General features: G+C 43.8%; 2 protein-coding genes across 3 annotated transcripts in view; one reads left to right on the top strand and one right to left on the bottom strand.

Annotated features, from left to right (window-relative positions):
* The window catches only part of CMSS1 (cms1 ribosomal small subunit homolog), a 487925-nt gene that overhangs the window by 194022 nt on the left and 270539 nt on the right, over positions 1 to 23364 (top strand). The gene's annotated exons all lie outside the window — the stretch shown is intronic.
* FILIP1L (filamin A interacting protein 1 like) overlaps positions 1 to 23364 on the bottom strand; it is a 414625-nt gene that overhangs the window by 185731 nt on the left and 205530 nt on the right. The window contains exon 4 of the mRNA XM_089682958.1: positions 16317 to 16495. Within this exon, the coding sequence (XP_089539084.1) occupies positions 16317 to 16495 (179 nt within the window). The remainder of the gene's footprint in view (positions 1 to 16316; positions 16496 to 23364) is intronic.

The following is a 23364-nucleotide window of genomic DNA, read 5'->3' as shown; positions in this document are numbered from 1 at the left end:
CGTTTATGTCCAACATTTAACATTTACATTAGTTAATACACATGCTTTTAACATAAATTCCGTATTTTCCGGCCTATAAGACGACTTTTTAACCCATGGAAATCTTCTGAAAAGTCGGGGGTCGTCTTATACGCTGGGTGTCGTACTGAAACTTACCGTACCGGGACTTCCGAGCTGGTGTAGCGGCAAGATGTGTATGCCCATGAAGATGTGTATCCCTGACGCTTCTGCGCATGTCACGGTTTTCGGCAGCAAGGTCGGATGCAGCAGTTGAGTACTCAATTGATCATGACTGAAACTGTGACATGCACAGAAGCGTCAGGGATACACATCTTCATGGGCATACTCCTCTTGCCGCTACACCCGAGTAGCGGCTGTGACGGGAGTGCTGCACGGGCAAGCCATGTGTGCTCAGGTGGATGACTGGAAGAATGCGAAGATTACCGGTATTTATGAATTCTCTGCTACAGACATCGATGGCAATGTAGTTTCCCTGGAGAAATACAGGGGCTATGTCTGTATCATTGTTAATGTAGCATCTAAATGAGGAAATACACCTGTAAACTGCACTCAGCTTGTAGAAATTCACGCCAAATATGCTGAGAAAGGTTTACGTATCCTCGGCTTTCCCTGCAATCAGTTTGGAAAGCAGGAACCTGGGGATGAAGCTCAAGTTAAAGGCTTCCTACAATGTAAAATTTGATTTAAATTTTAATTGCCTTAGCTGTTGATTGAATGATGACTCATAATTATATGGTATACACTAAAAATCAAAAAAAAAAACTATGATGGGGTAGTCAGTATATTTTGGCATATACCTGTGTACTGATCGGATCGTCTTGGAGACAGGGAGGGCTGGAAGAGGGGTAGTCTTATACGGTGAGTATAGCCCAAATCCTATATTTTGACAGGAAAAGTAGGGGGTCGTCTTATACGCCCAGTCGTCTTATACGCCAAAAAATATATATATCATGCTAGGTCTTCTTGAATATGTATTTAAACACAGAAACATAATTCAATACTTAGTTGTGGTGGCTGCATTGTTTTCTTTTTTAGTTTTTTTTTCTTATTTCTTTTCAACTGGTAATCCAGGCAGTAAGTCTGTTATTTTTCTACTTCTTTTAACAGACCAAGCTGTCCAGCAAAAGTGAAAGCTAGAGATAATGGCACACAATTGTCAGCTTTTATTCATTAAAGCTGAACTAAAGTCTAAAATTATCATATTGCCAACAGGCAAGCTCTTTATTGCAGAACAGATATGCAATAAATATAGCTACCTTTTTGCAATACTCTTTAAATTGGTAGTATACTCATTTTTTTTTTTTTAAATTTTACTTACAGGTAAGCTTATAATAAAACTTACCTATAGGTAAAATGAATATCACCTAAATGTGCATCATTTAGGAGATATTCTCTCTTTTTTAAAGACTGCGTGTGTGCTCTGAGGGAACGGCATAACTGTGCTGTTCCTTCAGAGCTGTGTGCCATGGCCTGGGACACCCACACGCATGCGCAGGAGTGACGTCATTGTGGCCTGGCCTGTCAGACAGCCGGAGCTTGTGAACCCGGAAGGAAGACTGGGTGAAGATGGAATCTAGAATGTGATGCATACTAGCACATTATGACGTTACCTTGCAGGGGACTTTTTTTTTTTTTCCTTTCCTGCGGTTTACTACTTCTTTAAAATGTACACTGAGCTGTGAATGCGCAGCTCAGATTACATTTCAGCAAAGGCATGCACAGGGGTGATGTCATCCTGTACCTGCCAATCAAGATGGCTGGGGAGAAGTTGCCAGCAAGACCTCGTAGGTCTTGGATCATTAAAGCGGGACTAAAGTAACCAACCATCACCACTGCTTCAAGTTAAAATCTTTATCCCAAAATGAAATAAAAATGTTTCTGTAACTGCCTAAAAAAGTATTAGCTGTAATTATGCTTTAATTTGGTAGTCACTTTGATAAAGACCAAATTCTACTAGTCCATCTAACCCTCCCCAAAGGTGAAAATGCTGCTGTCTACGGGTGACTGTGAAACTTCTTTAGAGATACAGCAGAGGAGTGAGTGTAGCCACCCTAATGCAGAAGCAAGTTCCTGGTCTGATTACCAGGTGATAATGAAAAAAAAATCAAAAAACAAAAGAAAATTAATGCAGACATCACATCAAAGGATTGGTAAGTTACATAATTTAGAATTTATGTGTATAGATATGTTTTAAAGCATGTCTATATGCAATGGATAACTCCAAAAATTTCCCAGTAGTGTTATGCATAATAATCTCACCAACTATACTGTTAATAAAAAGTTGCTGACAAGTATTAAGGGAAGTGTGGGAGCTTTGTCTGATCAAAATGGCCTAGGATTTGGCCACAGTAATCAGCAAAGTTTTACACACTGTAGGCAAGCAGGACCCACGTTCTTCTGTGCCCTGTGTCATCAATACTGCAATGCCTTCATCAATACTGCAAAGGTTATGGGTTCACTTTCTGGATTACTTTTTTAGTAAAGTAGTCTGGAATCTCCCTCCAGCCAGACTGGAATATTTTCTAGCACACAGAACCAGCTGATATGGCACCTGGTTGTGGTGGATGGTGAGGGCAGTGGCCAGTTTACACTAACCTATGCAATAGTGCCACACATAACAGGCCAATATGAGCTTGTTGGCTACTGATAGGTTCTTACTTTCAGTGAATGAAACGCTTTAAAGTGGGCCGGGTGTGTAACTACTGTGATCTGTTTTTTGTTTATCGCGTCTTGATGGATTTTTGATTATTCAACACTATTCCCATGTGTAACTTGCTTTATGAGGTCCAGCCTCTGGACTACCTGTCCCAGCAATAGTTTACCATTATACATTCCTATCCTGTGAGGGGAAATTAGGATCCTTACGCTAATTATGTTTATGCAGTCATGCAGGCTGAGTTAGGGGTCATTGGTCATTTTCATGCTTTGTGCTGATTTGCATTTTTTGTTTTCACAGGATTGAAAAATCATATTGGAGGAGAACTTGGCAGCTAATCTGTGGCTCCTGCTCCAAACTCTTTACATTGTATTTAGGAAGCTGCCTGAGCCAAATAATCACTTTGTCTTATTCAAGTTAATAACCTTGTAATGATTTAACGCAGTGCTCACTGTAGATCATTGCCAGCACCGTAGACCACTGCAGCAAAATTAAACGTCTAGTAGGATGAAACTGAGCGCTATATATTTAGAAATGTTCATCCGTTTGACCTGTATCGCATATATTGGCAACATTTTTCTGAGCTTTAGCTTATTAAATATTCATTCCAATTTTATGGAGCTTGATAGCTTTACGTAAACCTTGGCTTTATTTTGAGCATGTGAGAGAATGTGCATACTGAGTTTACTGTCACTGAAAACTGCACATCAGTTACATGGATGCCTGCATGCTTGGTCAGAGATGCTGTAGACCTTCAAGGATGCCTTGAAACCCCGGGAGCTCTTGTATGGAAAAACTGACTTCAGGTCTTAAAGTAGAACTATAGGCAAAACTTTTTTTTTCATTTTGGATAGAGTAAGTGAACGTTATAACCCTTGTCAGATTTTTTTTTTTTCACCATTTGTGTCCCATTGTGGAGATTTACCTTCACTTTCTGTCCCATAGCCAAACGAGAAGTGAGAGGAAATCCCTGCAAATTAAGGGCATCTATTGGGGCCCCCTAAGTTAGCAGAACAGAACTAGTGTATCCTTTGGAAGATTTCTCCTCTATTACTTTTCTGGGCACAGCCCAAAATTTGGGATTTTCTTTTACTTTCACTTACAATGTTAACAGTAAACAGGACAAATAGAGAGGGTGAATCTCCCTAATGGGGGCACAGACATCAATAATAACCTAATAGGTATTCTAATGCAACTCCACTCTATCCAAAACTACCAAAAAAGTTTTGCCTTTAGTTATAGTTTATGTCGCACTTGACCATGTTCCCTTCCAAGGCTTACTATTGGCCCTGTGAAAGAGAGCTTCATTAAAATGTTAGAATTCAGGGTATGGTGATCCAAGGAGATCCCAGGGGCTCAGCCACTAAAAGGTTGGTTGCAGACCCTTGAGGTGACTTAGAGTGTCCACTGGAAAAAAACAGTGGAAGGAAGGCAGGAGAGCGCTTATAGTGTAGTGAATTACTCAAATATAATTATTACCTAAAAATAGTTTCTTCATAAAATCAAAAGTAAATAATTTACATCGGCTGAGTTTGCAGTGACCCCGTAGGGTAAATACAGGCATCTTTCCATGAGTTCATGTGGAGAATAATCTGTCTCCATGCAGGATAAGGAAGTTTGCTCTTTATATCACTGGGGTCACAATCCTGGATTCTCCGTGGGATTTTCAGGAGGGTGTTGGATTAGGTGGGTTGGATGACATCTTAAAAAAAGGCTATTGGTGGTCCATTGCCGTGTGTTTAAAAAGAAAAAAAAAAGTCTAGAGGATTTATTAATATTATATATTTAGCGCCAGCAATATATATACAGCCCGTTTCAGATTGTACATCCACATCTGCCCCTGTTCTCAAGGAGTTTAAAATCTGAAGTCCCTATCTCGAAGAAATACACATGCTAGAACCAATTTAGATAGGATCCAATTATACTACCAGCATGTCTTTGGATTGTGGGAGAAAAGCAGAGTACCCGGAGGAACCCACAGAAGTACAATGAGAACATAAAAAGTCCATGCAGAGTAGTGTACCTGGTGAAATTCAACCCAAGGACCCTAGTGCCGCAAGGCAAGAAAGGTAAGCACTAAGCCACAGGTTTTTTTTTTTTCGGGTATAAAGAGAGAACAATTGGAGGCAATTTTCAAAAATACATTGAGAATGTACACTTTGTGCAGCTAGAGCAGCTAATCCTGCAAGACTACTGACCACTGTCTTTCTATATATGCTTTACTGATGTCATAGTTTTGTACAGCTACATGACAGGCTAATGAGGTCATCTGTTTTTTTTTTGCTGCTTTTGTTGAATCTTTTTTTTTTTTTTTTTTTAATTAAATGACAAGGAAGCCATTCCTGAATCCTCAAATGTAAACGTGCAGCAGAACTTGCCTAGAAACATCACCAGAACAATGTATTCCGCCAGAGAGGAAACTCTTTATAAGTGTTATAAATTGCTGATTGCTGTTGATAATGTTATATACAATAAGCAGATTTTATGTGTATATATAATAGATAATCTCACAGTTTTCTACCATCCGCTGCTGTCTTATCTTCTGTCACATTGAGGATATACATAATTTATAATACTGAGCTCTTTGACATGATAGTTTACTTTTTATATACTGAAATTTGCTGGGCAGCAGAAGTATGATAAACTGTTAGAGAAAAACCCAGCCATGGTAAGCCACAATATGGTTGGAGCTGGATGATAATCACACTACTCTGTTGAGGATAAGCACGGGGAGGTGCTGTGCATGTTGCATACAGAAGTTGAGCAGAGACATTATAAGATTACCAAGTGTGGGGTTGGTGCATAGGGATGGAAAGCCAACTACTTATCAGATATGGATAAAAAGTGGTGCTTAAAGTATACCCAAACTCAAGAACAAAATTTTATATATTTGGGCTAACCAGTCGTTGGATATAGTGACTGCGTTAATTTTTATATTTTTCATTTATAAGCAAGTACAAAAAGTACCTATTGATCAGAAATGCACTGTCCTTGTCACTTCCTGCAAGCTGAACTGAAAACAATGAAACAATGTTCCCTTTCTTTTGTAAACTACTAACCCAATCCCGCCACCATCACCCTCATGTAATGAGGATGAAATGTGGAAGACATCCTTGGTGACAATCATGGGTCCCTTCATTGATGAGTTAGCGTATCCATCTTAGGATAGGAAGTGAGTTATTCATAGGGCTACCAGATGAAAATAAAGGAAAAGGACATAATATAACCACCTTTTCTAAGGATTAGCAGGCTGCAATATATTGCATTTCTGCTTTTGGGTTTAGATGCACTTTAAAGTGGAACTTCACCTAAAAAGACAAGTTTCACCTTTCTTCCTCCTTCCTCCCTCTTCTACTACGTTTGAATTAGCTACAGTATTTTTGCCTGGAACCTTCTCCAACTTCCTCTCAGCTCATAAAGGCAAGCAAATCGGATGTTCACCCCATACTCCCCTCACAATAGGAAGTCACAGCCAGCTTCGCTCAAACAAGATGGCAATACCAGGGACCAAAAGACTGGCGAGGAACTGGCCCAAGTGATGACAGTAATGGATCCTTGAACTGGCAAGAGTGTGTTCGTAAAGTTAGTTAAAGTTAGTGATTACTGTATTTATAGCTGCTGACTTTTAATTGTTTAAAAAATGTTTGGCGCTTCTCTTTAAGTTTAGAATCAGGTTGCATAAAGCAAGCCTGTACTTTCCCATTCAAGACAGAGTAATTGGTTTGCTGCCCCAATCATTTACCACAATGCCAGGTGGTGACCATGAAGCAGAGTTTGAACACTCCATAGGATTGAACAAAGTTTGCCGTTCTGTCTTTGTCCTTCATTTCTCGGTTGCCCCAAAAGGGTAAAAGCACTAGTACCCATTTTTCATCTATTGTGATTATGACAAATCACACCTTCACATACCCCAGTGGTACGGGTTTCTCAGTTCCTTTTTTCAGCTCATGCTGGATCGCCTCCGAATCTGACCTGCCATCCTTTCCAATGCGACTCCTCTGCATATGGGCCCATGGACTATTGTAGTCTTGTGTATATTTGGTAGTGGTATAGGGGCATTGTGGCTCCTCCTGCTGCACTTTTTGCAATTTTGTTATGCTTCTGTACCAAGTTCTTGTAAATTTTGCAAATTTTCAATAAAAATGTATTGAACCAGAATGAGGATCACTATGCGCATACCCAGGAGAAGATGGGCCCAACAGTAAAGATTTTACAGAAGGGACTGTGTGGTGCTGAGAGAATAACTGGGGACGGGCATCGGAAGCCCATTAAGTGCAACTGCGTGAAAAGTATTTATGTACTTAAACATTAACACCTTTGTCTTGTTTCATAGTTTATGGGTAGGTTTGCCCACACACAAACCTACCCATAAACTATACTTACTTTTATCAGCAATGTCTCACTTTATGTGTATGAGGTCAGGTTTATACCTTTTGAGAAGCCAGGATATAAGATGATAGTATCACAAAAAATGGCAGCACATGTACCTATATGATGGTAGGCTTCTGATAAAGTTCCATAAAGAACAAGTAAATTAGCATAAGCTCTAGAATTCCCTAGGTTACAGCCTGAGAGAAGCAACCGCTGCTAAATACAACCTCGCAGACCTGAGCCTTTCTTATTTACATTGACAATCTGTATGCTACACTGCACAAGACTTAGAAGTTTCTCATGTTGACTACTTCATTGCAAGTCATTTCAATTACTTCCTTCTTTGATTCCTTTGTATATCATCATTTTTTCTACTATACAAAATTTAGCAAGGAAAATTCATCTTTTAGGTATAGCCTGTTCACGTGCTAGTTGCATAATCGAGATCTTCAGTAAAGGGCCTACTGAATAGCAAACATATACGTAGTCTACAGAGTAGGTGTGAAAAGTTCTAAAAATCATAGCACAAGTGTCTGATATTTCACATGTCATATGTTATATACACTCCTCATAGGTCATTTCCAGCTACAGTGAGTATTGTTTTTCTGTTAAATCCTATGTAAAGTCCAAACTGTTTTTTCTTTTTGGATAGAGTGGGATGGGTTAGAGCATGTGTTTAAGTTTTTATTGCTGTCTGTGTCCCTCGAGGTAGAATTATTTTTGTCCTACAGGCTATTGTTACTATGATTATTATTACACAGGGCTTGTATAGCGCCAACAGTTTGCGCAGCGCTTTACAATATAAAGGGAGACCATACAGCTACAATATAAACAAGTGGATTCAGAGGGCCCTACTCTTAAGAGCTTACAATATACTAGGGGCAACAGAAAAGTTCTCAGCCTACCCATGAAGCATTTATCTTAGCCGAATTTTATTTTTGCTACTCATAATACATATATTTGCAAAGTTCCATACCAAATTTCTCACAAATAGCTTTTTCTTTGTTTCAGTTATTGAAGACTGAAGCACAGAAGGTCATCATTGTCTGAAAGATGGAGAAAGTGAGCAAACGTGCTGTTATCCAATACCTGCTGAAAAAAGGGAATGAGTGGACAGGACATCTACAAGGACATGATGGAAACATTAGGGGAGGATGCCCCTTCCTATTCCACTGTTAAAAAGTGGGTGGCGGAATTCAAGTGGGGGAACCCCTCTGTCCAAGATGCCCCTCGCAGTGGAAGGCCAGCAACTGCCTGTACGGAGGAAAACATCACAGCAATCCAGGATCTCGTAATGGCAGACAGGTGTGTGACAGAACGGTTCATCGCAGAGAAAGTGGGCATATCCCAAGAAAATGTTGGACACATTTTAACAGTAGTGCTGGACATACACAAGGTGTCAAGTCAGTGGGTCCCGAGAATGTTGACTGTTGAAAACAAACACGACAGACAGCAGGTATTGGATAACAGCACGTTTGCTCACTTTCTCCATCTTTCAGACAATGATGACCTTCTGCACTTCAGTCTTCAATAACTGAAACAAAGAAAAAGTTATTTGTGAGAAATTTGGTATGGAACCTTGCAAAGATATGTACTATGAGTAGCAAAAATAAAGACAAATGCTTCATGGGTAAGCCAAGAACTTTGCAGTTGCCCCTCGCATTAGGGTAGGGCAAGTGGTACAAAAGGTTTTATTTTTATATATATATATATATATATATATATATATATATATATATATATATATATATATATACTGTGGGGGATGAACTGATGGAAGTGATAAATGTCTAGGTGTGATGGGCTTTCCTGAAGAGATGAGTTTTCAGGGATCACCTAAAGGCAGCCAGAGTAGGGGATAGCTGGACAGATTGAGGTAGAGAGTTCCAGAGGATGGGAGAGGCTCTGGCAAAGTCCTGGAGATGATCATGTGAGGAGAAGACAAGAGAGCAGGAGATCATGAGAGAAGCAGAGAGGACAGTTTGGGTGATACTTGGAAACAAGATTGGTGATGTAGCTCGGGGCAGAGTTGTGGATGGCTTTGTATGATGTTGTTAGTATTTTGAATTTAATTTGCTGGGCAATCAGAAGCCAGTAGCAGGATTGGCAGAGAGGGGTGGCAGACACTGAGCTGTTGGTAAGGTAGATGATCCTGGCAGCAGCATTCATGATAGACTGAAGATAGGATAGCTTACTGTCAGGGATCCCCTCGATCCCCGCCGCGTTGGTCCCGGCGCAGGCGCAGTATGCCGCCCGGCGCAGGGACTCGAGCACTGGTTCCGGGCCGGCCGCGGCGTTCGAGTTCGCGCATGCGCAGTAGAAGCCGCGGCCGCCCGCTGGGCACCAATGGCAGCGCAGGGCGGGATATTTAAACGACCCTGAGCTGTCATTCAGTGCCTTCTGGTCTTTCCTGCATTCTGAATCCTGTGAACCTGTACCCTGTAAGTTATTGACCCGGATTGAACCTGACCTTGCTGTTTTCGCCTGTTCTGACCCTTGCTTTGCCTGACCTCTCTCCTGAATGCCCCCTATTGGATTTGACCTGCTGTTGCTGACCTGGCGTGTGACCCGACCATTCTATGCCCGCTGCCTTGTACCTTGCCGCCCTCTCTGTTATCGACCCGGCCCGTCTGACCCTGCTCATCCATCCATCCATCCCGTGCAGTGGGGTCTTCTGACCTCCTCACATCAGACTCTTCCCCGTGGGAGCCCCTTGCGCATACTACTACCACTGACGGACGCACCCGGTAGTCACGACCTGGTCTCAGGGAGCTCCAAGTCCATCCCCACCATCAGGGGCCCTGGTGAACAAGCACCCTGGGACTTAGACTCCGTGCGCTGGGGACGCCTATTCAGTGGAGTGCTAGTAGTACCGCCGGGCGGTCCCTTACAGTACCAGAAGGCCATGACTGAGTCTAGAGGAGGTCCCTCGCCGCTGGAGGAGATCTGCAGGCACCTATCCAATTTGACACAGGCCGTATCGGCCCTGCAGGATAGATGTCAGCAGATTGAAACTCAATTCCAGGCCTGCACTATATCCGTTCCTGCCCCACAGGCCGCGGTCCCCACACCTCCAGCAGCCCCTGTGCTGGTGTCTGGGGCACTCGCACCACTCCCGGCGGCCGACCCCCGAGTACCCTTACCAGAACGTTTCCACGGGGACCGCACACGGTTCAGAGCATTCCGCGAGTCCTGCCTCCTCTATTTTGAGCTACAACCCCGAACCTTCGTGACTGAATCCGTGAAGGTGGGGTTCGTCATATCCCTCCTGCAGGGTGAACCCCAAGACTGGGCCCATCGATTACGGGGAAAAAATGACCCTCACCTTGGTTCGGTTGACAGTTTTTTTGATGCTATGGCCATCCTTTATGATGACCCGCAGCGGGCAGCTTCTGCTGAAGCTACTCTGTACACACTCCGGCAAGGCCGCCGAGCGGCGGAGGAGTACGCATCTGAATTTAGGCGGTGGATGGGGGATACTCGCTGGAACGAGTTCGCACTCCTGCATCAGTTCCGTGTTGGCCTATCAGACGGCCTGAAAGACGAGCTCGCCCGGGTGGAGGTACCTGAGACTTTAGAGGACCTAATAGCACTGACCATTAAAATTGACCGTAGACTGCGGGAACGCAGGTTTGAGAGGTCCGGCCAGGGTCATGGAAATCCCTGGGGATCATTTCAGGGTCCCAGTCAAACACCTAGGCCAGTCATCCAAAACCGGCCACCTGGAGACAACCCCGAACCCATGCAGCTCGGCCTGGCACGGCCTAAACTATCCCCAGAGGAACATCTGCGCAGACGATCCCAGAACCTGTGCCTCTATTGTGGAGAAGCTGGTCATATGGCGCGTTCCTGCCCGCAGAAACTGAGTAAGTGCACCTCTTCTTCCTTATCCCTTGGCAATGTTGGTCCATCCCAATACTTAGTGGTGCCCCTTTCCTTTCAGCTTCCAGAAAGGACCGTGGAAGTATCGGCCATAATTGACTCTGGGGCATGCAGCTGCTTCATGGATATTAATTTTGCTCACCAGCAGGGTATTCCCCTTCAATTGAAACAAAAGGGATTCAATATTTATTTGGCCGACGGTTCCCGAATAAAATCGGGGGTAGTGAACCAGGAAACCCCCTCCATCACCACTGTCATTGCCGGCCAGCACCAGGAACTCCTCCGCCTGGATGCTATAGCTTCACCCCTCTTTCCAGTCATTCTGGGGCTCCCATGGTTACGGGCCCATAACCCCCAGATTGACTGGGAAACCGGAGTAATCACGTTCCCTTCCCCATACTGTCGGATATACTGCCGCACTTCGGGCCCGGGGACCCCCCAAATCCTCCTGTGCTCTGAGGTGGAAGCTGAATTAAAACAAGTAATCCCTGCGGCCTACCATGGGTTTCTAGATGTGTTCAGCAAACGGGGAGCTGATACCCTACCCCCCCACCGCCCTTATGACTGCCCCATTGACCTGTTACCCGGTTCAGAAATTCCTTTTGGGCGAATCTTCCCCCTTTCAGAGCCCGAATTGGGGGCCCTAAAGGAATATATCGAGGACAGCCTCCAGAAGGGGTTCATCCGCCACTCCACTTCACCGGCGGGGGCGGGAATCTTCTTTATTGAAAAGAAGGACAAAACCTTAAGGCCATGTATCGATTACAGGGAATTGAACAGGGTCACGATAAAAAACCGTTACCCACTACCGTTAGTACCTGAACTGTTCCAAAGTTTAAAGTCAGCAGTAGTTTTTACCAAGCTGGATCTGAGGGGGGCGTACAACTTGATTCGCATAAGGGAGGGGGACGAGTGGAAGACGGCCTTCCGCACCCGCTTCGGTCATTTTGAATATCTGGTCATGCCGTTCGGGTTGTGTAATGCTCCGGCCACGTTTCAACATTTTGTAAATGATATTTTTAGAGATTTTCTGGATGTCTTTGTGATCGTTTATTTAGACGACATTCTGATTTTTTCCCCGTCTCTGGGGGAACACAGAATACATGTAGCAAAAGTATTGGGGCGGCTGCGGCAGCATGGGTTGTACGCCAAGGCAGAAAAATGTTGTTTTGAACAATCCAGCATTGCCTTCTTGGGCCTGATTATCTCCACCGCGGGGGTCGCGATGGATCCCCAGAAGGTCGCTGCAACACTGGATTGGCCTGAACCCACAGACAGGAAAGGCGTCCAGCGATTCATCGGCTTTGCAAATTTTTACCGGAAGTTCATCAAGAACTTCTCGGGTCTGGTCTCCCCCATTACTCAGCTAACCAAGCTGGGGACCCGATTCAGATGGACACCAGAAGCGCAGGAAGCTTTCGATGCCTTAAAGAAGCTGTTCACTTCGGCACCCATTTTGGGTCACCCAGACGCCGCTCTGCCCTACATCTTGGAGGTAGATGCATCGGAGAATGCGGTAGGCTCCATCCTCTCCCAACGAAAAGGCACCAAGGAACTGCTCCACCCGGTAGCGTTCTTCTCACGGAAACTGACCCCAGCGGAGAGGAACTATGATATCGGTGACCGCGAGCTACTAGCGATCAAAACGGCGTTAGAGGAATGGAGGTACCTGCTGGAAGGTGCGGTGCACCCCATCTTAATATTTACTGACCATAAGAACTTAGAGTATCTGAGAACTGCCAAGCGTCTACGCCCGCGACAGGCGAGATGGGCACTATTCTTTTCAAGATTCAACTTCCATATTACGTACCGGCCGGGATCAAAGAACACTAAGCCGGATGCGTTATCACGGATGTACGAAGACGCCAAGGAGACCCCAGTACCTGACACCATCCTATCCTCGGGTAACTTCTTGGTCCTTCAGTCGGACCTTCGTTCCAGGCTAATGGAGGCATCCACAAACTTCTCTACCCCAGGCGGAGGGCCACTCCAGAACAAGGGGGGACTCCTATGGAGGGAAGATCGAATTGTGGTGCCGGAAGAAGCTCGAACCCTGGTCTTGGGGCATTGCCACGACCACCCAATGGCGGGGCACTTTGGCCCAGAAAAGACCCTGGAACTTCTCCGACGCTCATTCTGGTGGCCAGACATGGCTAAAGATTGTAAGGGCTATGTCAGGTCCTGTGTCACCTGCCAGAAGAACAAGCCCTCAAGAAACAAGGTTTGGGGTCTGCTGCGACCCTTACCTATTCCTGAACGGCCTTGGCAAAAGATCTCACTAGACTTTATAGTCGAGCTTCCGCCATCCCGAGACCACACGGCAATCCTGGTAGTCGTGGACCGCTTGTCCAAGATGGCCCACTTCATCCCGTTGAAGAAGACCCCCTCGGCGGCCGAGACCGCGCGAGTCTTCATTCGTGAGGTAGTCAGGTTGCATGGGGTCCCCGAAGACATTGTCTCGGACCGAGGGGTCCAGTTCACGTCCAGATTCTGGAGAGCACTGTGCAAAGCCCTGGACATCAAATTATCTCTCTCTTCTGCGTTCCACCCTCAAACTAACGGTCAAACCGAAAGGACCAATCAGACCTTAGAGCAATATTTGAGATGCTATACCTCATTTACTCAAGATGACTGGCTGCCACTTCTTCCTTTAGCGGAATTTGCGTATAACAACGCCCGCCACTCAGCAACAGGGCAGTCCCCGTTCTTCGCCAACTATGGCTTTCACCCAGTCTTCCTCCCGGATTTGGTGTCGGAATGCCCAGTACCAGCAACACAAGATGTGGTAACGTTCTTCGCTGCGAACAATGAGAAGCTTCAAGTGGCCATCAGTCGGGCCCAGGAAGACTACAGGAAAGCATTCAACAGGAAACGGAGAGGAGATCTGGTATTGCGGCCTGGGGAGAAGGTTTGGCTGGCGACGTCCAATCTAAAGATGCTTTGCCCATCGAAGAAATTGGGACCCAAATTTATAGGCCCCTTCTGCATTAAACGGATGGTTAACGAAGTAGCCTATGAACTCGCCCTCCCTGACACGCTCAAGATCCACCCGGTCTTTCATGTGTCCCTTCTGAAGCCTGTGGTCCCAGATGCCTTCCCTGACCGGGAATCTAGACCCCCGGAAGCGGTAACGGTCGAAGGAGAAGAAGAATTTGAGGTTGAAACAATCCTGAAATGTCGAAGGAGGGGAGGCCAGACCCAATTCCTTATCAAATGGAAGGGCTATGGTCCTGAGGACAATTCTTGGGAACCAGCCCATAATGTCCATGCACCCAGACTTGTCCGGAGGTTCTTTCGCGATCACCCGTGGTGGAGAGATCGGATGGGCATCCGGAGGTTGCCCGTAGGGGGGGGGCAATGTCAGGGATCCCCTCGATCCCCGCCGCGTTGGTCCCGGCGCAGGCGCAGTATGCCGCCCGGCGCAGGGACTCGAGCACTGGTTCCGGGCCGGCCGCGGCGTTCGAGTTCGCGCATGCGCAGTAGAAGCCGCGGCCGCCCGCTGGGCACCAATGGCAGCGCAGGGCGGGATATTTAAACGACCCTGAGCTGTCATTCAGTGCCTTCTGGTCTTTCCTGCATTCTGAATCCTGTGAACCTGTACCCTGTAAGTTATTGACCCGGATTGAACCTGACCTTGCTGTTTTCGCCTGTTCTGACCCTTGCTTTGCCTGACCTCTCTCCTGAATGCCCCCTATTGGATTTGACCTGCTGTTGCTGACCTGGCGTGTGACCCGACCATTCTATGCCCGCTGCCTTGTACCTTGCCGCCCTCTCTGTTACCGACCCGGCCCGTCTGACCCTGCTCATCCATCCATCCATCCCGTGCAGTGGGGTCTTCTGACCTCCTCACATCAGACTCTTCCCCGTGGGAGCCCCTTGCGCATACTACTACCACTGACGGACGCACCCGGTAGTCACGACCTGGTCTCAGGGAGCTCCAAGTCCATCCCCACCATCAGGGGCCCTGGTGAACAAGCACCCTGGGACTTAGACTCCGTGCGCTGGGGACGCCTATTCAGTGGAGTGCTAGTAGTACCGCCGGGCGGTCCCTTACACTTACGGAGAGGTAGGCTTATGAAAAGGGAGTTGCAATAGTCAAGGCGAGAGATAACAAGGGAGTGAACTAGTAGCTTGGTGGTTTCATTGGTTAAAACGGCAAATTTTAGAGATGTTATGGAGGTGAAGTCTACAAGCTTTTAACAGCGATTGGATTTGGCAAAAGGATAGGTCAGACTGATAGTTGTATTATTGATCTTAATAGAAAAGTCATATGGGAGTGCATGAGGGGGAGGGAATATTATCAGCTCGGTTTTAAGAGAGATTTAATTTAAGGAAGTGGTGCAACATCCATGCTGATATGTCTGTTAGCAAGTTAGTAATGTGAGAGGAGACTGAAGGAGTGAGGAGTAGAGAAATAGATTTGGGTATCATTGGCATAAAGATGGTATTTGAAGCCATGGGAGGTTATCAGGTGACCAAGAGAGGAGGTGTAGATAGAGAAGAGAAGGGGTTCCAGAGCAGAGCCTTGGAAAACCCCAACATAAGGAGGAAGTGGAGAGGAGGAGACAGAGTTATAGGTAACACTGGAGGAGCACTGTGACAGGTAGGAGGAGAACCAGGATAGAGCTGAAACTAGAAGACCAAGGCAGCGGAGCTTATTGAGAAATAGCTGGTGGTCAACAGTATCAAAGGCTGCAGAGAGGTCAAGTAGTAAGAGTATGGAGTAGTGGCCATTGGTTTTAGCAGTTAGTAAATTGTTAGTGAGTTTTAGTAGGGCAGTTTATATGGAGTGCTGCGAGTCGGACTGTAAGGGGTCAAGAAGGTTGTTTTCAGTGAAGTAGGAGCTAAGAAGGTTGTAGACTAAGCTTTCTAGAAGTTTGATAGAAAGTGAAGGGAAATCCTAAATTTTAGAGTTGTCAACAAAACAAGCAGTGAGAAAAAAAAACGTCCAGCAGTTATGCTTCTCGTGACCGATGTCTAAGAGGGGAATTCTCTTCATATTGGGGAGATTTCCTCTCACTTCCTGTTATGCCCCACAACAGGAAGTGAAAGGAAAATCTTCCCAACATGAGACAGAACATGATTAAACCATCCCCTAATCTATCCAAAATTAAAAGAATGTTTTGGGTGTATATAGACTTTAATGTTTGTTATTTTTGTTTTTCTAAGAACTTGAAAACTGTTTAGTGGGTGGCACTGAGTTTAATCACGTTCTGGCTTTGTACAGTTTTCAGTGGTACCAAGATTTCCTAGCAAAATTAACAATGTTTCTTTTAGCAATTGCTTGACCATTTTGCTTACTATGTGGCAATCTGGCTGGAAGGATGTAAGCTATATAGCATACATTTGTTCCATTGTTTCATTGACTCAAGCAAAAAAGTCCTACCTTTCTCGCTCTTGCTCCAGTAGGTTGGTGAATTCATCACTCTTCTCCATGTATTCTGTGTGTTTCCTCTTCTCATCCTCCAGTTCGTACAGAGTTTCTCTTTGTGATTTTTCAGCCAGCAGCAGCTGGTCGAGCATTCTTTTATGGGTTTCCTTATGTTTTTCCACAACTTTATCCAGCTGTAACATACAAGGAAAATGTGTAAGTTGTGTAAGGTATTAGTGCTGTTAAACTTGTTTTTTTTTTTATCATGTAATATTGCGCCTGTAGAGTGATGTGTTTGGGGACTGTAAATTTTCCTCTTTAGTTGGCACTGCATACCGCTAGTGCAGGGAGTTGGTTACGCTGGACTCATGTGGTTGGTGCTACATAAGCATTTTGTTGTATGGGGGACACTGAATAGACACAAGGTTCATAGAATGGAGTCATTTCAGTAAGGCATATAAATTCACATGTAAAAAAATATTTATTTTAATATACAGTACTTATGCACACTTTGATCAAGACACAAACCAAAGAACTACTTAAAATGGACACATTTCACCCCAGACTGATATTTTGGTTTTACGTGGCTTGCTATATTTTTGTAAAGATTCTATTTAAGAGATTTCCCCACAGTAGTTTTGTGGTTCTTTATTCAAATTCTAACACAGAACTATATCAACAGACCTACTGGTATAAATAATAAAGATTAAAGGCTAGCGCCGCCTAAAACCTTTTTTTAATAGGTTAGGAAGGCTTACAACTTATCTCAGGTTTTGTCCATATCTCCATCCTTGTGATATCCCATGTACTTCCAGTCTCCAGAGACACAACGGGAAGTAAGGGGACATTTCAGAATAATGGGAAGTCCTACCAATGACAATTGTCATGGAACAAATGTTCCCATTGGAAGTTATTCCCTCTACTGTTTCATTGACAACTGTAAAATTGTCAATATCTCCTCAATTCTCTTCAGGAGACAGTGGTAATAACTCAGAAATTAAGGTTAGATCTGTTAAGTGGGGACACAGCAATACAAACCTGGGGTATTACCCTTCCCCAATTAGCAAAGAACGCTTTGGCTGGTGTTCTGCTTAAAAATATGCTGAGATAGCTTTCCATAGGCAATATTGTTCTAGGTTACTGTGGTCTGGCTACATGTGTGAAGGCCTAGGCACTTGGTTTGTGTGATTTCTGCAGAAAGGAATGGTCAACCAATCAAGATTTTAGACCATCTAGAAATGGACCTTCATGGCAGGGAGTTTGTAGCAGCATTTTGTTCAGAAAAAGAAAGCATTCCAGCACTTCTATAACTTTTTAGTTATTACTCTGCTTATTAATGCCATCACGACTGTTGACATATCTTTAACAACATTTGAACAGATGTCCACTATTAGGCGACCTGGTCCCTATGCATAAAAAATTCAGCTACCATCAGCCTGTAGAAAACACTAGCTGGTGGGAAAACAACATGTATTGAGGGACATAGCATTTAACACATTCGGACGTGCTGGATAACAGTGGCAGCTTATAGCATTCAAAGAGGATGTTGATTGAACTTGCCGCCTATTGAACAGGCAGTTGTCAGTAATTTTATTTGTTTTGTTTTTTAAAGGCTTCTCGTAGCCAAATATGTTTTGCATGTGCAGCAACAGGGTTGACTTAAATATTTCTTATTTTTGTAGATGCTGACCAAAATTGGTTTAAAACAGTGTCACAAATGAAAACACTTGTGATAGAAGCAACCATTCTCCAACTCATGGCATGCATACATTTTTGGGACTAATGAATCCTTAGACCTAGCATATGGCCCATTTGGGTGTGAATGGTTGCTTCCAACACAATCTGTTCACATAGGTGTTTTGTCTCATGACTGATACTCTTTAAATCCCACTATGTTCCAAAGGATAGACAAGCTAAGTAGCAAATAATCTCTGCTTTTGTGTTTGATGGTGATCCAGAAAATCATTAAGAAGTCATTTGGCTCACAATTAGTCACAGTTAATTTGTTATTTCTCAAGCATAGTTTGATTTAATGGCAGTGTTAATTTGTGCCAGCCACAGTTTATGTGGGAATACCAGTCTTTAACACCCTTTAGCTCTCTGAAATACTTTAGAGCTAATAAGGTGCTTGTGTGCTCGGTCAAACAAGAAATGACTTGGGTAACATGAAGCTATTTCTGGAATACCCTGTGTGCCACGGAAGTTGCAGTAAATTCAGGGCATGTGTTCTTTGAGCAGATGGGCATAATAAAATGTCAACTTTTAGTCTCTGTGTTAGAGAATAGTGGTATTCCTCTGAACATGTATAGAATCCTTACACTGGAATATGCACTCAGATCACAAAACATAACACAAGCACTATTTTCATGCATGTCTTAGTATATACATTTTTCATATTTTGTACATATTTTTAACAAAGTCAATAGAGTTTGTTCTCATGTATGTAACTCAGAATTATAGCACTTATGTTGATTCTGCTTTGTGCATTTGTCTTGCGAAGATGTTGTGGCATTTATTTACTAAAGCTGGAAAGTGCAAAATCAGGCTCACTTCTGCATATAAACCAGTCAGCTTCTATCCTCAGCTTGTTCAATTAAGCTTTGACAATAAGACCTGGAAGCTGACTTGTTTCTATTCAGAAGTGAGCCAGATTTTGCACTCTCCAGCTTTAGTAAATAAACTCCTATATCTCATCTTTTTCTGTATGTAAGTTTCCATACAGTTCATAAATAAAGAAGTAAATAACAAATAAGGCGACAAAAGTACACAATTTTGATGGTCTTAGAGTGGTTATGATTTTTGAGATTCTTTGCCAGATCTGTTTGGGTGGAGGCATAATAACATTTCTTGACAAAAATACAGATTTAGGAGAAATGAAGACCTACAGAGGTTAAAGCAAATCTGTACTTTGCCATTCAGGGCAAAGTATCATATTTGGTTAATAGAACACCCTTCCTTTGCTGTTGCTCTTTTATCTTGTATGCCTGCTGGTGCCCCATTGGATTTCTGGTACTTTTCAGGTATGGAGAGGCATGAAGATACGCCACCTCTCCCACAGTGCTGCGGTAGGTGCATTTGAGTCTAGTTGCCAGGCTCACATTAGGTTAGGTCCTTTGTACATTTCAGTTTGGACAGGTTCAAAACCTAAACCGTGTAAACAACCTTTGGGGACTTTAGCAGGTAAAAAAATGGTGGAGGAAGTTAAAGTGGAACTAAATCCTCTTATCCGTTACAACCATGGGAGCTACCAGCCTCTGTTTTAATTGCATTTGTGGTCAGTTATGACAACAACCACTTGATGGCTTGACAATATGGTGAGCACAAGTAACAATGAGGGCATGCCTTGAATGTAATTGTTTTGGTAAACAATTAAATTGATGGGTTTAGTTCTGCTTTAAGTATGAGCATTCAGTTAGAATATTTGGCAGCTGCTTTACCTGCCAATGGATTTGTATTCTGTCCAACCAGTCCTGAGAGTTTTTACAGCTTTGCCACACAGCACAGTTCTGCCTGGCAAGGGAGGAGACCTGATACTTGTCTGCTATATTACTTTCACATACAGGTCTCCTTCCAGCCTCCCCCCGTGACTGGACAGCAAAAAGAGAAGTAGCACCATAAAAATCATCTCTTAAAGCAGTAGCGGCCTTAGGAAAAAAAAATAAAAAAAAAAAATCCCATGCAAGGCAATGATATAATGTGCTAGTATACATCACGTACTAGCACATTATGAAATAAAGTAATACTTTGGTTTACCAGTTTACAAACGCCTTGGGTAACGTATTTTTCGGTTTACGAATGAAAATCCATTGGATGTAATGCCTCGGTTTATGAATTTTTTACAAATTTTTTTCGCAATACGGAGTGTATGTCAGTGCTGATTTTTAAATGCAATTGCCGGCTTTTTTTTTCTTCACTATAGCTCACTGAATTATCTGTCACTTTCCCGGGAGTTAACGGAAATTTTGCTTCTTTTAAGAAACTACAAAGAAACATTGTTTCTCTTAACTCAAGGAAACAAACTAAGAGAAACTTTCTTTCTTTTAGCTGGGGGGAAAGTGACAGCTGAATTTCTGATCTATAGTGAAGAAAAAAAAAGCGGTAATTCAATTTTAAAACCGGCACCATAATAAATACAAAAAAAACCGCATGGGGTCCCCCCTCCAATCCATGCCAAGCCCTTCGGGTCTGGTATGGATTTTGATGGGAACTCCCACACCAAAATTAAAGAAAAAATGGCATGGCGGTCCCCCCCAAAATCCATACCAGACTCTTATCCAAGCATGCAATCCGGCAGGTCAGAAAAGCAGGGGAGCGAGCGCCCCCTCCCTCCGGAACCATACCAGGCCACATGCTCTCAACATGGGGGGTGCTTTGGGGTGGGGGGGGCTCTCTCCCAAAGCACCTTGTCCCCATGTTGATGGAGACAAGGGCCTTTTCCCCACAACCTTGGCCAGTGGTTGTGGGAGTCTGCGAGCACGGGGCTTATCAGAATCTGAAAGCCCCCTTCAACAAGGGGGCCCTCAGATCCCGTACATGGTACCCCTACTCATTCACAAAAAACAAAAAGTGTAGTGCGAAAGAAGACAGGACACGGTCTTTGACAAATCCTTTATTAAAAGAAAAAACTAAAAGAATGTCAACCACGGTGCCCGCTGACACGAAAAAAAAAAATTTAAAAAAAGGGTCCGCTCCCGACGATGGATTCCAGCCTTCTGCTTTCTCCTGTGGTTTGACAGTTCTTAAATATGTAAGGGGTGGGGCTACCCGGGGACATCACGCATGTGACCCCACCCCATGTGACATCAATGATGTCACATGGGGCAGGGTCACTCTGGTGATGTCCATGTTAAAGGGGGCTTCCAGATTCTGATAAGCCCCCTGCCCGCAGACCCCCACAGCCACCAGGCAACCGGTATGGATTTTGGGGGGACCCCCACCCCATTTAAAAAAAAATGTTGTGAGTTCCCCTCAAAATCCATACCAGACCCGAAGGGCTTGGTATGTATGGGAGGGGGGACCCCACGCCGTTTCCTAAATAATTTTTTTAATTGCCGGCCATTCTTTTACATTCAGCTGTCAGTGGGGAACATTAACACATGGTTGTCACTACTAAAATACCGCATGACTTAATAAAATAACTCATACGGTATTTTAGTAGCGGTTACTTTTTCTGATCTCCGGAACTGATTAATTGGTTTTCAGAGCAATCCTATGCGTTTCAGTTTACAAATTTTTTCCAATACGAAAAGTCCTGCAGAACAAATTAAATTCGAATGATTACTGTACTGACCTTAGAACGAAGCACTCCAGCGGTGCGCTGTCACCGCTGACAGGGTTTCCATCTCTCCCAAGTCAAATGAAAGTACTTACACTGCTTGCTTTTAAATAAGTATATTTAGAGATGTATTTACAATTATAGAACTTCGATAATCTGTCCTTTATATCCACCTAGAGTTGAGCTTTAACTGAAAGATGCAAAAAAAAAAAAATCACACCTTAGTGATAATTCTGTGACCCAGTGGGATCTATTGACACTTTGCCACCATTCTGGTTATATGGGAGAGGCAGTAAAGAACCCGTCATACAGTATCTGTTGGGAAATACTTTTCCTTCATCACTGACAGGTAAGATGAAGGGGTTGTCAAATGACCAAAATGACAATTGATAAAAAAAAACTGGCCCTGTGAGCAGGTGAATTGTGTTAACTGTGTGTATGTCAAGAATAATCTCCTGTTAAAACAATAATTATACTACCCTTTAACTCCCCCCACCTTAAGGAGGAACTTCACTTCCCCTCCTATACCCCCTTCTCCATTACCCCATTTTGCTTGGTTATCACACAAAACACAGGCCAAGAAAATGCAGTGACGTTCTGTAGATATTCACCGCTCCACTGCTGCCCTTGTGCCGCCATCTTCTACTCTGATGCCCGTGACTGACAGCTGTTTCTTCTGGATTCATGTAGCTGCCCCCCCCCCACCCAAGTGACACGGTTGTGCCACAATGCATTATCAGGGGGCCAGCTACAGGAGCCATGAAGAGACAGCAGGTCCCTTTTGATGAGCTGCGGTGCACACCCTGTAGAGTACCACAAAGCCTCTTTGGATGTGTGATGTGTGTATCCCTTGTGGGTTGCAGACAGCTGAATATGTCTTTTTGCCTAGGCGAGAATCCAGCAAGTGCAGGGATTTGTTCACTAAAAAAGGTAAAAAATGTCTATTTGAGATAGGAGTGGAATGACAGAAAGTGGGTGGGAATGCTTTCAGCTAGTTCCTAGATTTAAAAAATAAAAAACTAAAACTCCTGTTTCCTGAAATCTTCACATGCCATGCTGGTTATTGTCTTTGTTTTGTTGGTTTGTAGTTGGGTAGATTCTTTCTTATAATGTCCATTTGATTCCCGCTGATACAGAGGCTGACCATGGGCTGCCAGAAATGTCAATCACAGGGTCTTCAAGGAACTCTCACAGGGTCCTTAAATTTTGCTGAGATGGCAGCATGATGCAAGTGTCAGCAACATGATCATTCAGCAGGCACGGTCTACATCTTCGATCACTGGTTTCCACTCAGAACAGTTGTTGTAGAGGGTCATGTGAGGATGTAGTCATGTAAGTTTTAAGTTTGAAGTTTTTTCTAGGTGAATATAAGGTAGAGCTTTTTTTATTTTGTTTGCCCAGTGGGTAACTTTACTTGCCCTTTTTGTGTTTGACTTTTCTCAGAGCTCACAATAGTGCTCTGCACCCAACTCTAGATTAACACAATATTTAGTTAACCAAAAAGAGCACCATTTACGTAATGCTTGATGTATTTTAGGCTTGTAGTAGGACCGCAGCCCTTCTAAAAACATATCTCCATCTACACATAACTTTTATTTAAAAGAGCATAATGTTTATCCTTTTTGTAAGTTCTTTGGCTGGTTTTCGCCAGAAACGTGGATGATTAATACACAGCTGCCTGTGTATACAGCCATCAGTCTGGCGTTCTTCTCTTACTAACCATATTGTATTTCTGTGTATATAAAGTAAACGCTATGACAAGGCAGAGTTTAAACATTTACCAAATAG

This window comes from Staurois parvus, unplaced genomic scaffold (genome assembly GCF_062004578.1).
Source record: "Staurois parvus isolate SC_StPar_1 unplaced genomic scaffold, SC_StPar_1.0 ptg000299l, whole genome shotgun sequence".
Lineage (NCBI taxonomy): Eukaryota > Metazoa > Chordata > Amphibia > Anura > Ranidae > Staurois > Staurois parvus.
This window is presented reverse-complemented; position numbering and strand designations above follow the sequence as displayed.